Source organism: Micrasema longulum, unplaced genomic scaffold (genome assembly GCF_059751315.1).
Source record: "Micrasema longulum isolate JH-2025_06_02 unplaced genomic scaffold, ASM5975131v1 h1tg000308l, whole genome shotgun sequence".
Lineage (NCBI taxonomy): Eukaryota > Metazoa > Arthropoda > Insecta > Trichoptera > Brachycentridae > Micrasema > Micrasema longulum.
Window position 1 is genome coordinate 200,323 of NW_028277512.1, and position 18,719 is coordinate 219,041.

Genomic DNA, 18,719 nt, shown 5'->3' on the forward strand with positions numbered 1-18,719 from the left:
TACTTGTTTATGGTTGAATTTCAAAACACCAATCAATTATTTTTTTAAATAAAATTATTTTTGCAACTGTCAAGTTCTGGTCTACTTACAAACAGTGGTGCGTTTTGTGTAGGAATCCGTTTTTCAAAAATGTATCAAAAGTCAGATTAAATTATTAAGGCATAACTAAAAATCTATTAAAAATAACTTTATATTAAGAAATTGTAAGGCAATTATTAAATTTAGAAACACATGTTAAGGCCGAAACAGGAATGAATATTCTTAAAAACTGGCTCAAAGATAATTTGCTGACACTAAACTCAAAGAAAACAAAATACGTAAAGTTCAGCCCAAATATAAAAGGCCTACCAAGAATAGAATTAAGGATAATAATTCATAATACAAATTGTAACACGCTCATCAGCTGTAATTGCTACCATCTAGAATGTGTACAAGATATCAAATATTTAGGAATCTTTATTGACGCACACCTTAACTGGAGAAAACATATTAACTATTTAGTAGGTAGAGTTAGGAAACTAATCTATATCTTTATAACACTGCGTAACATATTGTCCATTGTAGATATTAAAAGTATATACTATGGTTTGTGAAACTCTGTTTTGGCCTACGGTTGTATTTGTTGGGGAGGAGCTGCCAAGACTATTCTTGATCCCTTGGTTAAGGTACATAAATCAATATTGAGGATAATATTGCGAAAACCGTACAATCATCCGAGTGAAGGCCTTTTCAAATCCTTTGACGTCCTTGGCTTAAGGCAAATCTACATAAGGAAAGTAATACTTGACATCCACAAAAATAGGAGCACTCAGGTGATTGTGAGTCATGCGCACTCAACCAGGAGTACAGTAAGAAACGATTTGGTGATTCCAATAGCACGTACAGCGGTATTCCAAAAATCATTTCTATATAACGGACCTAAACTATACAACCTGATACCGTCATTTTGGAAATCTGATAAACCATCAGTTTTGAGGAGAAATTTAAAAATTTGGTTGAGAGACATTGGAAGTAAGGAATCTGAGAATTTATTGAAGATAGTAATCTAAATATTATGCTATCCCATTGAATCATATATAAATTTATTGTATTTTCGCATGTGCATATATATTGTGTATGAATGTGTGTATATATATATGTATATGTATGTATATGTGTGTATATATGTATGTATGTGTAAATGTATGTACGAAGTATGTATGCTTTATATTTATGTATTTAATTGTATTTTTACATTTAATGTAAACTTAATTTTTTTTCCTTTCTTCTCTTTTGGGCTATAACTGTTTTTTTTTTAATTTTTTTTTTCTTCAATATTGTTTTTTATTTATGGGAAAAATATTCGTAAACCATATTTGCCGCAACAAATCGGTTTCTTAGAACAGGCATTTGCCCATATAGGAACCGATTGCAACATTAGGCGTATTAATATTTCTGGCTTGCCGACCCTTCATATACTGAGCCTACTCCTAGTACTAGCAGAATTTGCCATAGTGTTTTTTTTATGCCATTTTGTAACATTGTATGTATAAACTAATAAATGAAAATAAATAAAAAATAAATAAATATGTATGCAAAGATAGAGTGATGTGGCGTTCTATCTTCTCTGTCTATCCTTACGGGGAAACAGCGTGATGGTTTGTTGTTGTATTTTAAAAATAATGTAATTTTTTACTTGTCTGTAATAAAATAATTATTTTTATTTTTAATAAAAGTTATCTTTGTATGTTTTTTTAATCTTTAGTTTTGGTGTACCGTGAATTTTCTTATCAAAAGTTCTCCCTGACTTCGCTCTCGTTCCTTCCCATACGATATGAATAAATTTACGAATCGAATTGGTTATAAAATAAGGCCCAGTTGTTATTCGATTCAGCAAGGCCAATACTGAAACTATTACTGTAAATTTTAAGAAGACCTTACTCATAAACTTGGTCATAAAGTTACGCCTAGGTATAGTGGTATAATTATTATAAGGATGGTATTCACATCCATATTCTACAACTATGTAGGGGTAACTTTATACTAAATTTAATTTTACGTAATTTTATTTAAAAAAGAAATGGGATTCCGGCTAGGAATAGCAGGTGCTACATTCAACAGTATGAAGGCTGTCTGGAGATCGGATATTTACTCAGTGAAAACTATGTGCCGCCTATACAACACATATTTTCCTCTATGGATGCGAATCGTGGCACCTCATCAGGGCCCAAAACAGCAAAACACTAAGTTTTGAGAATAGGTGTCTCGGAAGAATCTTGGGTGTCCGTCGGTTTGCCTTTGTGCGAAATGCATTGGGTTCTCGACGTCCAAGGCATCGGGTTCTCGACGTCCTGGACTTTCACTGCTGACTGTTCGTTGACAGTTCATGTCAGAACTACGAGACGTAAACCGGCGTTGGGAGGATGCACAGGAGCTGGCAGCCGACAGAAATCCTTGGAGGATCTTCGTGGACACCATATACTCCAACTACGGAGCGGACATGGAATTGTAAACTTTATACCAGGTTATAAGTAAGCCAAATATGGATTAAAATTGGATTACTTCTTATGAAACAATTTTTTTTTTTTAAATCCTTTAAACCATAATCCTTGTTATTTTTTAATATTAGCTTTTTTCTCAATCTAAAACCACCATAATATTTATTTATTTATTAACGGACATTGTCCATATATACAATTTATAAGGTTTAAATATTACAATAAAATAATAGTTTAAAACATTAAAAAAAAAGAAAGAAGCATTGACAAACATAAAGTGCATCGAGACAAGATCTGGACTATTTATTTAGTGCTCGTTTAAATCGTTGTAAACTTAAACCAAAAAAGTCCAGATCTTGTCTTGAGTTAACAATACGACAAAGACGGGTCATTGGAGAATTTAGGCCATAGTTTGTTATATGCTGATCGATGAAAAATACTTCATTGTTTCTCAATCTACGAGTCAGAATATTGAATTTTACTTGTCCCAGTATTGATGGAACATCGATTATGCATTTAGTATGCCGAACATATATATGGAGTCAATATTAGTTCTACGTTTTTGTAGACTAGAAATATTTAACATCATATAAACTAGAAATCCGTAATTTGTCTTATTTTTTTAAACCTTGTACCTATTTACATTTGGCAATGTAAAAGACGGATTCTGCAATTAAATAAAATATTTAAATTATATTTCTGCAAACTAGTAAAGCCCAGACAATAATAACTTGGGTTATGAAATCAATTTGGGTATACAATTAATTAATTAATTAATTATGGATAACTTATATAGCGCCATTTTCGTAATAAAATACCTCAAGGGCGCTTTACATGGTGATTCTATTGTTAAGTTAATTTAATTGAAGCTTTTAAATTTGTAATTTAATTAAAATAATTTATTTTGTTGTCACGTGCTACGGATTTATTCAAATGATTTAGAGAACAAGTGGGTTTTAAGTTTTTTCCGAAACATCACTTCACTTTCACAGCCTCGCACCTCTGCTGGGAGAGCATTCCATGCCATAGGGCCTGCGACCGCAAATGCGCGTTCACCAAATTTAGTGCGCTGTTTGCGTAGAGGTATAATAACTTTTCCTCTCGCCGTAGACGTAGCTGATCTAAGCGTGAGACGCCTGTCAGCTAGTTTATCTGGAATGCATATATGAATACAATATTTATATAGATAAAATAAAAATATTTGAAACCCAAATTGTGATTGCTTAAATAAAATAAAATACGTATATATAAATACATAGTACATTCAAAATACGTTACCTACGATAAACACAATATTATGTGTGTGCGCGCGGTATGTACGCATGTTAAAATCAGGTGAATCTCGTAAAAATCGACTCGTAATGCGTTCAACCCGACCGTTCTATTCTGTCGAGTCGGTCAATAATACCACGCGGTAGCCTATGGAATTTAGCCGTACGGCATGAATGAAATCGGAGTGAAATGAATTTTTACGATTAAAGGCGAGCGGAGAATAGGGCGGTAGTAAGTCTCATAGTGGGGTTAGCGGGCGGCAGAAAAAAGTGGGGGTGTATTGTGCAACCGAAAATTGTCGTTTTGGACCCTTATATAAGGCTCAGAAATCACCTGGTTAGTATCAGACTTTAAACGTACTTCGAAGGCATTAGTAGAAGCGGCAAAAGTGCATTCTTAATTGAACGGAGATTCCAGGACGATCAATTAAAATGATTGGAAAATTTATAGTAAGTTTAAAAAAAAAACACTTCTTTAAATTTTTTATTTAAAGCACTTATTTTTTTATTATAAATCTTAGTCATTCTAATACTAGGTACAGCAAATTATATGTGGTCAATGAGGGTTTTATCTTTTTTCGATGATAGAATGTTTTTTTTATTTTATATTCTTTGAAATTGTATATTGAGAGAAAAAAAATTCTTCTCAAAATCAAGGTATTTTATTTATTTATACATAACTCGACATATTTAGTAATTGAAAATGTATACAATCCCCTATTTCTAATAATGTTATTTTATTTATATTTTTATGCACTGTGCATCACTAAATGTCTCTTTTTTACTTTTTTAGACTTTTTTAGACTTAATTACTTTTTTAGAATTGTGTCTGTGTAAGATTAATTTACTATGCATTATGACATACCAACTTGTTTTTTTTTCTAGTTTGCATTTGTTACTCTCTTCGCTCTGACCAGTGCCGCCCCTGGGGGCTGGGGATGGGGCGGAAAACAGTAAGTAAACAAAATATATTTATTATTATTTATTTACTTATAGGTTTTTCATATTATTATTTGAGACATAAGTTCGAACTTCATGGGACTAAAAGTCCTGTGTTGAGTTGGGACGAGCAATTAGTTGACACAGACATATTATGAGTATATTATCACAAATATATATATATATTTTTTTTTTAATACACAATTTTACATAGACACAATTATATGTTTTTTTATGTCCCGACTTGTTAGAAAATTCCGTGTTAAGTCAGGACTCTTCGATAAATAAATCAAAAATATTTATTAACATATTAAAACAATATACAGGTAATCAAAAAAATATGCAAAATAATCAAAACAGTATACAAAATAATAATAGAAAAATAAAAATAATAAAAATTTATATCATCAGAAACAATAGGATCAGAAACATATAGACATCAGTATGAGGACAAGGCTGATATATTTGGTTCTGGACTTGATAGTTTTATTTTAAGGTGATCAATTCATTAATTGACTGTCCAGATTTGCTGGAGTTGCTGTGTTTCCGTGTACCTTGTCGACATACCCGCCACAGATCTCCTTTTTGTTCTGCAAGTTCTAGAACCAACTATCACACGCACTCGCCTATCCCTAGGCTCCATAGATATGGCAATCAGTATGAGGACAAGGCTGATATATTTGGTTCTGGACTTGATAGTTATAAAACGAGTCTGATTTCTTTTTTTCTCTCGCAATATTATTCTTAAACTTTTCTTTATATTTAAAAATGTATTTCCTTTTTTTGTTTTTTTATATTTATGTATTTATTTCGTTAATATTTTTGGTTACTTATGTGTATTTACCTACTTGTTACTATTGTTATAGTTATGTAATTTTATAATTTTTTGGTATGTTTTTATATATGTATTTTTTTTTCATATTTATGTTCAATATATGTTAAAGGTAATTTATGCCGTTTATGTAAAATAAATAAATATTAATTTAAAAAAAACTAAATGTAAAGAGTAAACTCAAACATTCGAAAATCATCGAGGAGTTTCCCACTAAGGAAAATCCAGTCCTTAACTCCTCTCTTGAAAATGATTTTTGTCCTTTTTGTTACATAGCTGCGTTATTAATAAAATCACATATTTTAAATTTATTTTCTTTTTTGTTAATGTTTGCCTTTATGGATTGGAATTAAAGATTTATATAAGAACATTGATTGAACTTAATCTAAACACTCTTAGAAACTATTAAATATTCAGCAAGTTCGGTATAATAGATAGAAGCACAATTTCATTCGGAATACACATTTTTAATCGGTTTATGTACATTCCGATTTGTCGATGTTTTGTATTGTTCACGGGTTGTTAACAATATAATCAACAACGGCAGTTACAGTCACAAACAACAAATTGTTGTCTAATAGTTATGAGTGTGACATTTTCTAAATAAGTTAATACACAACAACGTTTTAGTCAATAATTGAAACAAAAAATCGTTTATCTAAAATCAATTGTTAAATTAAACAAATAAAATTCTCGAAATAATTTTACTTGCAATAAATGAACAAAAAAATACATTTCAAAATCTAATATAAAAAACGTAATATTTTTAAAGTATATTACAAGAAAACGCCGTATCAATTTCCTTCATACAAATGTATTCTGGTATTTTCTCCCTGGATTATGGCACAAGAGTAGTGATTTTTACACACTAGATATTTATCATTGGCGTATTCATATCGTTTTGTTATTTTGATTAATAGTTCGTTATGGGAACCAGAATAACCCAAAAAGCCTCAACAGCGCCCAGCTTTATCTGCTGTCTTCGGACGTTCGGTATTAAAATATAACTATTTTCAAAAAATCCAAAAGGTATCGACACTAAAGTTTCATTCTGATACCCTTCCTTTAAAAAAAACCACTCAAATCGGTTCAGTTCGATTTTAGTAAGGCATAATCAGTCCGACGCCACGTGGAGTTGTTTTTTTCGCACAGTATCGAGGAGGCATTTGCGAGAGAGTAACAGAAAAACAATGTTCAAATATCTATTCATTAAAATTGTCTGGCATGCATATCTTCGTAAGTGCGAAAGAAATTATCATCTCTCCTTGTCCCGCAACCAATTTATTACAACGTATCTCCTTCCCTCTAAGTAAGTCTTGGAGCTTATACCCAACTTTAATTGGTTTACATGAGCACTTTAAATGCTGTGTTATCGTTAATCTTGAACATTTACAAAATAAATGTTTTTTAAAAATATATATTTTTTTAAAATGGGAGTTGCTTTATTATTTACCTTGCTTATGATATACAAGGTTTAAATATAAAAAGGTGGATTTTTCTGCAATTAAATTTCTTGAAATTTATCTAAACTATTAGGATCAGAAGGGATATACTTATGTGGACCAATCGGGAACTTCTCAGCATTTGCTCATGTGGAGAGGAAACCACTTAAAACTCTTCAGGAGAAGCCGGCCTGTTGGCAGTAGTCAACAGGCCTTCCGTTCCAACTAAATAAATGTTAGACGATCAGTCTCACGCTTCAAATTCCAGTCAAGTAAATAAGATATTCAAGTGATACAAAATATTTAAACTTTTTGTTTTACTAACTTAAATAGTCACTGTTCTAATCATCAGAAATTGTCACTGACACTATGTTTGCATCGTCTGCGCAGCATGTGGTGTTAACGACCTTATCTTCCTTAGTCCTAGATTAAAAACTTCCTTAATTTTTTAAAGCGATTTAACATTTTTATTTTGTCAGTGTAAGAAAGTTTTTTGGCTTTTATATTGTTGTGATATATTTGGTTATAAAGATTTTATTAAACTTACCTTGATTCTTTATTGTTCTTATTCAGTGATTTAAAAAAAAAAAAGTTTATATTATTTACTTACCGAATTGCGTTGTACAACATAGGCAGTAAAATAATTATGTTTAAATATGAAAAGTTATTAATATAGCCATGTGTGAATATTTTCATTTTTATTTATAACTATTTATATATTTCTTGTATTTGATAAAATAAACCGTTTATTAGTATCTAAATAACTAACAATATTTTGAGTTTGTCCAAATTTTTGTAGACAAAGACCGGATTCAACTCGCTTGGGAGCTGTTTATATTAACAGATTACAACAGAGATGAACAACCTTTTAGAGAAGGCAATATAGAAGCCCAGGCATCTACAGGGCTTATGATCTGTCATTGGCTGGTTTAAGTGGCCACTTGACACACTGTGTAACATTCACCATTCTGCCCATATTTGAACATTTGTATTCCTTCGATTCTTTCATCTGTTAATGTTTGTGAAGTTAAAGGTGAGATTCATGTGATTGAATTCCACATTCATACATCAGCTCATGAGCCCTGTAGATGCCTGGACTTCTATATTGCCTTCTCTAAAAGGTATTTCATCTCTGTTGAAATCTGTTAATAATCTTTTAACAATCTAAATAACTGATCTTTCCGCTTGTTATTATATTTGTAAATTCATCGTTTTTTTAAATTTACGTAATATTATATTACAAGATAGTATTAATATAAATATTCACTAACAAGCTACGGAAAGAGGCTAGGTGGGATTTAAGTTACTTGTAAAAATAAATTAAAAAATAATGAAATTCTTAAAAATGTAAAAATGTATATTGATGTAAAAAAGGTTATTGTCATACAAGTGAATAAGGTTTTTGGTATCATTCGTATTTGCATCCGACAAAGGCCCTTCGCATACCTAATTTGCAAAACACACAGTGATAGCTGTAGATTTAAATCTAATTAAAACCTCAATGGATGAAATTAAAATTTTTAAAAGAGTGAATAAGGTTTTTGCTATCATTCGTATTTGCATCCGATAAAGGCCCTTCGCATACCTAATTTGCAAAACACACAGTGATAGCAGTAGAGTTAAATCCAATTAAAACCGCGATGGATGAAATTAAACAAAAAACTTCGCATTTTTGTATGAGTGGATTCGGAAGACCCAGGAATATTCTTTCACTTTTTTTACTGTCCCGGGACTGGCATCAGAAGCGTAAGACTGACCATCTCACCTTCCTGTGACCGATGATCGAGATATGCAGCTTTAAGTTTTATAATTTCATTTCATTTTTTTTTGCACCACAACAGGCCAGGAGGCCCAATTACAGTGGTGAATTACATTACAGAACAACCAGGCTTGAGAAAAATCACATTTTTAATTTTTGTGTCTCACCGGGAATCGAACCCGGAACCTTCCGTGCGTGAGTCAAGCGTCTTGACCACTACACCACGGAGGCCGCCTAATAATGCGGCGCCTTATGCGCCATCGGGTACGGATATGGTTTGATGGTGATGATAAATTAAGCCGGTCAAGTTACGATGGATCAACAATATTATTTTTGGCAAAGTTACGTCACACTGGCACATAATTATATCATTAATAAATCAAGGCTATAATTCATCAATATCATTGATAGCGATGAATTGACCTACTAATATTTCTAATCATAGCTTCATTTTATGGATTGAGTCGGCATACACTTCGTAACGGTTCATGATAAAATGAAAATTTTGTTTTTATTGTTACACATTTATTATATTTATATTTATTATGTACGTACACACACACACATTAACTGTTAGTCTGAATTTTTATATTAAATGAATGAATTTTTGCCTAATTTACAACTATAAACTTTTATTCAAATTTATATCAGTTTCTAATTTCTTTTATAAATAAACATTTGTTATTTTATGTATTAATTTAATTTCCCTTTGAATAATAAATAAAAATAGTAAAACTAACAAAATGGAAAAAAAACTTATTTTAAGTGGATAACATTTATGATAAAAATAACAGTTTTTTTTACTGTAAATGGAGAAGCTATCCCTAGTTACTTACGCAGTTTAGATAACTCGCTAGCAAAAATAAAAACAGAATATGTACGAGGTAAATAGGTGCGAAGGTTTTCACGGTCACTGTTATCAATTTGTTTCTTTTTTAGGTGATACCGTGTGTGTTGGATTTGTTCCGACGTTTCAGCTACCATTGCAGGAGCCATCTTCAGGGTAAACTATTTACCCTGTTTTTACTGCCACGCATATGGGCTTTCTTTGTATAAATAATTGTTTCTTCAATGGAATTTTTAATGTACTTTTATTTCGGGTTTTATGAAAGTGACTTTTCCTGTGAATTTAACATTCTTTATATAAATACCCGTCGATAAATTCAATCTAATAAAAATAATAATAACAAAAAAGGATCTTCATTGTACACTGTGCGAAAATTGCGAGCAGCTTTGGCAGCTATATTCCCTCGATTAAACGCGAACAGAAAGAAGTATTGAAAATACTCATTTTTGTCTAATTGACATTCCAATTTGAAGACTTGAAATAAAATAAAATATGTAACGTAAAACGAAACACATTGTCTTGTAGAGCCGACAATTTTTTTTCGAGTAACTTGCAATCTTTGCCATTGTGTTTACTTTTGGTACTCATTTTTTAATTTGGAAAAAAATTAACACAACTTATGTTAACATCGACTTATTCCCTATTCAGTGTTAACACCTCATAGAATTCACTCAATTATATTTTTGTGATAATGAATGTATTATATTAGTGAAATGGCACATGCGTACAAACTTTATGTGAATATTCCGTAATCATTATTTAAAAATTTGGGAAAATAATTTTAAAGTTGCCGGTGGTAAGTTTGGTACGTTGCACTTAAAAGTGATAAATGTGCCGCTACGTCAAGTTCTTCAGACCATTTGTCTTATTATTCAATATAAAACGCATTAGATAACTTGTATCTCGACGGAATAAAGTAAGTTTCCTTGCAAAAGTTGCGACACTCTATTGTTCAGCGATAAAGTCAGGAACACTCCTTCACAAGAGCCTTGTTCGACAACTTTGTTTAGCAACAATTAATCGCAGAAATACTCATCTAGTGATAAATTGCACGAGAATCGATTGCATCTTCGGACAAACGGAAAAAAAATATTTGCAAACAACCTGCATTAGTAGATTAATGACGTAGCATGACTGACAACAGTTTAATTCGATTTCGCTTCCTTTTTTATGATTTGATAATATCGCATTTTTCACAAATATTTTTTAATACCAACTCAGGCACACCCGTCCACAAAACATTTTTAAAGCAGTTTTTTTTTAAGTTTCATCGTAATTGTGTTTTCCTATCATCCTATTTCAAGATTCGAAATTAATAACTGAGTCTACAGAAAATGGCGAGGTACGGCAAATAATATTTATTCATTTGTAAATTTATTGCATATTCATACATGTTTAATACCAGGGAATCTATATAAGACTAGAGCATTTTTTAACGTTAATATAGCGTGTCCTCTGAGCCCCGATTATAATGGGAAATCTACATTTATCTTCAATTTTATACACAAAGTTAAATTTAGTTTTTTGTGTTAAAAGTAGAATATGCATACAATTTCTTCTTCTAAACATGTTTAATTATTGCTTACCGACGAGGATACTTTAAATCTTCATGCAAATATACTCATTTTCGTACACTAATATCATTGTAGTGATATGCTCGTGTGTCTGTGTCATATAATTGCACGTCCCATCTCAACACAGGACTTTTAGTCCCATGGAGTTGGGACTTATTGTCTCAAATAATGTACAGTAAATTTATGTACACAAATATCGGTTTTTCTTTATGGACAGTCGAAGATATCTCTGTTAACTTCCCGTTGTAATCGGGGCCCAGGGACCTTGAAACAACGCACTGTAGAACCGGCTTGTAAACAATTAGTATTTCGTGTCGACCCTCTCAGGAATCGAACCCGAGACCTCAAGCATGATAGTCAAAAGACTGCACGAGGCGGAATTTTCTCCACTCGATTTCCTTTTTCGGGAGTTTTACCCGAGAGTGGTCATCGAGTCGAAAGCAGAAATACATCGATAGAAATACAGTAAATAAAAATGAACGATCGGTGCATTCTATGTATTAGAATCTATTTGGACAGGAAAACTTGCGTCACAGCGGCTATCGATACTCGTTACGAATTACGCAATGATCTAGTGACACACTGCTTCAGTATAAATATGCTGAAGGCACTGACGATGGCGGGTATGGAGAGCGATATATTTACGTTCATATTGTATGAACGCGTTTCCGCTTACAACAATGCGTAAGTTTACACATTACGTTTAGAGCGCACATAATACTTGTAAGAAAGTTAAATTATTACAATTTTACATGTCAGTTGCGTCACTCGTGTATATGACACGCGTAATATTTAATTTGCCCTACTTTTTTACACTTGACTACTGTCTTATTAATCACACGACGCTAATTAGTGCCAAAAGTGAAAATTACACTACTAAATTAGTTTTGGGTTAGAATATTGTTTTATACGAATATATTTTTTATATATTTGTACCACAAACTTTGTGGATTATCGTTACTAGATTTGAGGGTATTGAAAGCAAACTTAGAAATTTTCACAACATTATTTTTGGTACGTGTATTTTGTACATACACAAATCTGGATTTCTCCCAACTACTTAACTTCAATATTAATACATAGATGGCGCTCCAACACGCTTGTGAATGGTTTCTTATTTAATAACATATATACAAAAATCAAAAATGTTACCTGTGTCGATATTCGCTAATAAGCGGAATGGGGAATGTTGTAGTACGTAAAGTGGCCACTTAACCCAGCTAATGACAGGTCATAAGCCCTGTAAACGCTCGAATATCCATAATCCTGAATTTGAAAAAATTCTATCTCTGTAGGGATATTAATAAAAATAAAAAAAATGATTAGAAATTTTCACCAAAAACGCAAAATAAGTTATTGATGTTAAAATAAACTACACGTAAAAATCTACCTGCCTAAATAATAGCGTAATTCAAAACCGTCTCCAAAACTTGCAAAAACTTTTCAAAAATACTACTTGACACCGAAAACTTAGCATTCTCCATTGAGTTCTTCTTCTTCTAGTGCCTTGCCGGGTCTTCTCGACGTTGCCGATCACTACAGCGAAAGCATATTATGTATCTGTCTTGCGCTACTTTTATATTTCGCAGCCAGGACGACTGCTTATAAATGTACTCACCGTAGTAATTCCTGGGAAAATATGACCAGAGTGGTTTCCCCTTGCCTTCTCTGGTGGATTTTTCTGTCGGGGTTATCTTACCTTAGCTGGTTGGTTTTGGTTTTGAGGCGCCAAAAACTCGCCTTTCATCCTCTCGTTATCTGCTGTGATAACACCGCTAAGAGTGCAATCCCATTGCCCAGGGTTCACGACGTTGACGCTAACGAGATGGACTAGTCAGTAGTGCTGCCTGTAGAATGCAACTGGGCGTTCGCAGCATTTTATAGAATCGCATCTTCTAGCAAGATGTGACTCACTGCAACCCTACTGACAGTTTGAACCCCTGTCAGAAGGGTTGCAATGAGTCACATCTTGTGAGTCCATTGAGTTAGTGAAGCATAATTACAAATCTCACAATTATTTAAGTTTTCCGCAAATACCTTAGTAACTCCCTCAATCGAGATTTCTAAGTTTTCTTCTACTTAACAACAACCACAAACCATCACGCCGTTTCCCCGTAAGGATAGGCACAGAGGATAGAACTCCACATCACTCTATCTTTGCATACAGATCTCGCTTCCTCTACATTCATACATCTTCTCATGCACGCGCGCCGATTGTTCCGACGTTTGACATGTCCATCTTCAAGTCAGTAGTCAGATGGCAGAAGGGACCACCTGTATTTTTTTCTGTTTTTTAGTTTTCAAAAGTTTTAATCAGTATTTCAGTAAATACAAATAGAATAAAAGCACTATAATTTAGAATGGTAATTTATCATTGAAAAGCAATACTAAAATATTTTAGTTTGGGTATTGAAGTCTTGAAATCGAGTCGTATTTCAGCTCTCCTGAACATTTTTGAAAATGACAGATGGTCCCTTCTGCCATCTGACTACCGAAGTATTTGTTGGATTTGTCATTTAATAGCGTGTTTCCTCTGAGGCTGTAGATGAAATATATGGTGTGTTTATATTTCTAGTGAACACCACGTCATCCACGTGCCCTACCACGTGCACACAGTCCATCACCACCACGTGGAGAAGGTTCCAATCTACAAGGAAGTACCGATAATCAAGCACGTGCCGGTCATCAAGCACGTGCCGGTTTACAAGGAGGTCCATGTTCCCGTTTACAAGGAGGTGCACGCCCCCGTCTATAGCAAGGGCTGGGAGGGAGGCTGGTGGTAAACACACCCGCTGCTTCAAGCAGGTGATTATTTATTTGACTTATCTTCATGACAATGGTACTCTAAAAATAAACGAATTTATTATCTTTGAAGTGGGAAGATTGATCGCTGATTTTAGTTAATTACTCTGATGCGTCTAATCACCATTGTTGCAAAGTATAGAAACATTTTTTTTAAACACTTTATAAACTAATATATTACAACAGAGATGAAGAACATTTTAGGGAAGGTAATATAGAAGTCTCGGCATGTAAAGGACTTGTGAGCTGTCATTGGCTGGTTTAAGTGGCCACTTTACAACTGTATAACATTCACCGTTCCGCCCATATTTGAACATCTATATTCCTTAAATTCTTTCATCTGTTGATGTTTGTGAGGTTAAAAAGCTAAAACCTTTATTTATGCGGGTGAGATTTATCTAATTTAATTATTTTACCTACATACTAGGCAACGCCTGAAAATTTTTTAGTTTCTATCTTTTTCATGCACCAGGTGGATTTATCAAAAATATTTTGAGTTTGTCCAAACTCTCTAGGGAGTTGCTAATATTAACATATTACATGATGTTTGTAAGTTAAAGAGCCGAAACCTTTATCCGAGTGAGATTCATATTATATGTTATATTCTATGTCGTATTATATGTTATACTATATATTCACAGTTCCCCAGGGAGTTGAATCCAGTCCTTGTCTACAAAAATTCGGACAAACTCAAAATATTGTTAACTTTATATACATATTGCCCGATGAAATTTTTTTCCTACCTACCCAATAAATAAATATTTACATATTAAGGGTATGTTAAAATCGTTAAATTTTAATTTCATTAAAAAATAAGACTTGTTTTTTTTTTTAATGAAAAGAAATTAAATAAAAATTTACACTATACGGCGGAGAGAGGAGGGGGTTAAAGTGGGAAGAAAATAAGAAGGAGAAAGGAACAACTCAAATATTCTGATATAAATCAAAGTGATATTTCAATCGTGTTCAAATGTGAATAAATAATAGGTGTCTCTGACATTAGTGGGTAGATTATTCCACAATCGAACAACGAGTCAAAAAAATCAAAGCGGTGAGTGGTTATTGAAAGGGTTTTCTCGTTACTAGAACGAAGAGATATTCCATGTTGTTAAAGAGGTTGGAAGAGCTAGATTTCTCAGATCATGGCCCATGATAACTACTTTAAATGACAATGTAAAGATCTGTCAAGAGTATTCCAACTTTTCTGGATTTTAATTATATATTTATTAAACTATAAACTATCACTATTAAATATCAACACATTTTTTTTTTGTATACGAGTGTACGAGTATTGGTTAAACATATGGTTCTAACACGTGGTTAGACGGATCACCTTTCCTTCATAAAACAGAGGATCTATATACGCTGTATTTAGCGTACCGATTCAGTGCCTATGCACCATCGGGTACGATGACGATGATATAAGAGTATGTTTTAGTGTTTGGGTGTAATTTATTTTTATTTATTTATTCTGGTATCAATAAGACCTAATTTATAATGTTTCATTTACTATGAAATGAACAAATATAAAGTTAGTATGTTTTATTTGAATAAGAAAATCAAGTTAGTATGTTTTATTTGAATAAGAAAATCAAGTTAAGAAAATTCCGCCTCTTTGTGTAGTGACTGGCGCATTGGCGAATCTTGAATTCCTGAGTTCGATTCCTGGAAGAGTGAATATATCATTAAATTTTGATTATAATAAGATGTTTTGTTAATCAGTTTGCGCCACCAAATGATTTGGTGTACCTATTTATTTAACTATTTGCAGTAAAAAGCGAAAAAAAAATTGAAAACCAATTTTAACATATTTTATTTCTTTTTTGATTTGCGATTGTAATGTTGCGGTATTTGCATATTATTGTATGTACGATTTATGTGTTTTTTTTGCGCTTGTTTTACTTTTTGCGTTTTAAAATTATGCACGGAATTCAATTGATATTTTGATTGGATAAATCAAAATATTTTCTAATGTAAAGTGTGAATTGCTTGGTGTATGCTTATATTTAAATATTTTTTAAAAACACATTTTAAAACTAATGTGACGGATATTTCAACACAGACTTTCTGAAGGTTTAAAAATATTTTAATTTAGACAATATATTTTAACACTTATATGTTTTCATGAGGGTAGAATTGAATCAGAGTCTGAAGTGGATAAAAACAATTCATTCCTTATTATTTTATGTTCACTTTTTCCTTTCCCTCTTATTTTCTTTTGTTATCTTTTAATTTTACCCATCTCCAACCAACACATATATTTTGCTAATATCGGGTTGTGGTCCCGTGGCTGGTGTCTCGGACTCACGGATCAAAGATCCGTGGTTCGAATCCCACTCTACCCCAACTTGGTTCCCATTTTCTAATAGTGAGTTATTTACAACTCGTTGAAAATGGCCCTCAAAATTAAATATTTGCGTAAATTATAAGAACGCAAATATTTATTAAAAAAAAAAAAAAATAAAAATAAAAAAAACATGAAAAAGTAACGTATCTTACTAATTATATTTCTATAAAACATTTAAAAAATGTGTGCATAGATCATTACTTGTGTTTTTTTACCTAATTTAAAAAAAAGTTATACAAGACCTTAATTGGTTATTAAAACATCATTCTTGTTTATATAAAATTATTGAATTCTCTTTAAATTTTTTAATTTATTCAAATAAAGACACATATTACAAAAAAATAATAACGTATCCCTAACTCCATGAAACCAAGAGCTTATATAATTTAGCCAATTCACAATCTATTATATTTATAAATGTTCATGGGTACATTTACATATATGAGTTGTTAGTTTAGCTTTTCCGGATATAATAATGCTCTAACCAATTTTTTCACTTTTGTTCCAGATGCAGTAGTTCTATCAGCATTGTAAATAGTTTAATTTTAATTTTAAACGACGATAAAACGAACTGAATTAGTATTGCCATAGAATCAAACACTTCCGATCAAAGATAATGTTAAGAGTTAGCGTATCTTAACAATCAGTTTATGTAAAGAGTTTACCCAAAGAATGCTTGTATTTACACCACCATCAATGTATTTTATTTTAAAGTATTCGAATGAATCAAATAGGCACACAAAAATAATATTATTAAAAGGCCTCAAATAACTTATAGTAACTATAATTTGTCCTATTTCAATATGATAAGGTTTTACCCTAATACAAAACAGATAATTAAATGATAAAATAATCAAAATACATCAATCATCGTCACATCAAGGATTCGAAGACTCAAGAGGTACCTTATAATATAATTGGTATTATTGTCAAGATTTCAATACCATTTTGTATTTTTGTAAATAAATATTTTTTTAAATAACCCGTTTTTTACATGTTTTAAGCGATTTCCGCGATTGTTTTAATTAGTATTATTAGCATTAATAAGAACATTTCTCCGCCTTTTCTGACTTGTAAATTGAATCTAAAATGGATGTCATTAGAATGAGGCAACTAACATTCCTTCGATGAATTCGCGTGTCATGTCCAGACAGGTACCGGTACAGGTACCAGTACCCCCGCAATTGACCACTCGGAAGAAAGCTTTTCGATCCTGAGCAGGGCGAGACAGCTCTTCCACAGTTATAATCCTGGTCCATGCTCGGATGCTTCGAAGCCAGGAAAGCTGTTGTTTTCCTACCCCTCTACGTCCTTCCATCTTCCCCTTCATGACGAGCTGAAGTATGACATATTTATCAGCTCTCAACACATGGCCAAACTATGATATCTTAGGCGATGAAATATTTTAGTTCTCTATTCTTATTGGCTCTACGAAATGCTTCAAGGCAGTTGATAATATTAACTTTAAGAGTCCATGACTCTATACCGTACTGTAAAACAGACCATATATAACATTTGACCGTTCATTGTCTCAGCTTAAGGTTTATATTATCGTCAGGAATAAGTTTTTTCATTTTTGGGTGAGTTAGCTAATACTATAAGGTGAGAGTTGAATTATCCGTAAGCTCTACCTACTGACTAGAAACATTAAGGATTACATTTTATTTATTTTTGACAATCTCTTCACTGTTTATGATTGTGTGAATGTAAAGAGATTATCAAAAATGAATAAAATAAAACCAAAATGAATAAAATAAAATTTGGTCGGAAGATATTGAGCTTTTTGCAAGAAGCTCCGCTCCGATGGCGATGTAGGAACGGCACTGCATGTAAGTTAAAAACAAATATACTATTCGACGTAAGTCGTATGGGTTCAATTATTTTATTTTAAATAACCATAGTAAAAATAAAATAATACGACTGAAATAGGAATATTAAATTGAAAATTTCAAATGAATATTTAAAAAAAATATTTCCGCGAGACAAGATTTCGAGGCAAGTATTTTTTAAACAATAAAATATATCTAGATTTTATATTTGAACATATTTTATAAGTAAGGTTTTGCGGTTATTAATTTAATAATTATATAATAAGTATTATCTCTACCCACACGATTTATAATATATACTATGGATGAATAACTGAATGCACCTTTGTGATTGATAAAGGATCCTAGTCAAGAAGTGCATAGGTCATCATGTTTGTTGATTTCTTTACAAAAAATAGATAATTTTGGTTGGTTGGAAAATATTTCTTAGTGACAAAAACAATAATTATGTAAAATACAACTAAAAGTTGTTAAGAATAACCTTCCCAAGGAAACCACCGTTGGAAGGGTAAGATAGTTAAAGAGCTAACTCAATGATTGAATTTACAAAAATAAAGCTTTTTGTTTTTGATTGCGGGTATTTAGTATTTTTGTAAACAT

The 18,719-nt window shown here is 32.0% G+C and overlaps 2 protein-coding genes across 4 annotated transcripts in view; one reads left to right on the plus strand and one right to left on the minus strand.

The window, feature by feature from the left end:
* Positions 1–18,719, minus strand: part of LOC148282631 (uncharacterized) — a 167,868-nt gene that overhangs the window by 59,000 nt on the left and 90,149 nt on the right. Inside the window, exon 4 of one of the 3 annotated variants that reach the window (XM_088224765.1) lies at positions 15,516–15,608. The exons of the other annotated variants lie outside the window; for them this stretch is intronic. Within the exon in view, the coding sequence (XP_088080891.1) occupies positions 15,535–15,608 (74 nt within the window). The 3' untranslated portion in view covers positions 15,516–15,534. Of the gene's footprint in view, positions 1–15,515; positions 15,609–18,719 lie in introns of those variants that run through there. 3 annotated transcript variants of the gene reach the window in all.
* Positions 4,092–17,272, plus strand: LOC148282632 (uncharacterized). The gene is made up of 4 exons (XM_088224768.1): positions 4,092–4,198; positions 4,634–4,701; positions 13,717–13,946; positions 16,799–17,272. The coding sequence occupies exons 1-3, from the start codon at positions 4,181–4,183 to the stop codon at positions 13,922–13,924; spliced, it is 294 nt and encodes a 97-aa protein (XP_088080894.1). The 5' UTR covers positions 4,092–4,180; the 3' UTR covers positions 13,925–13,946; positions 16,799–17,272.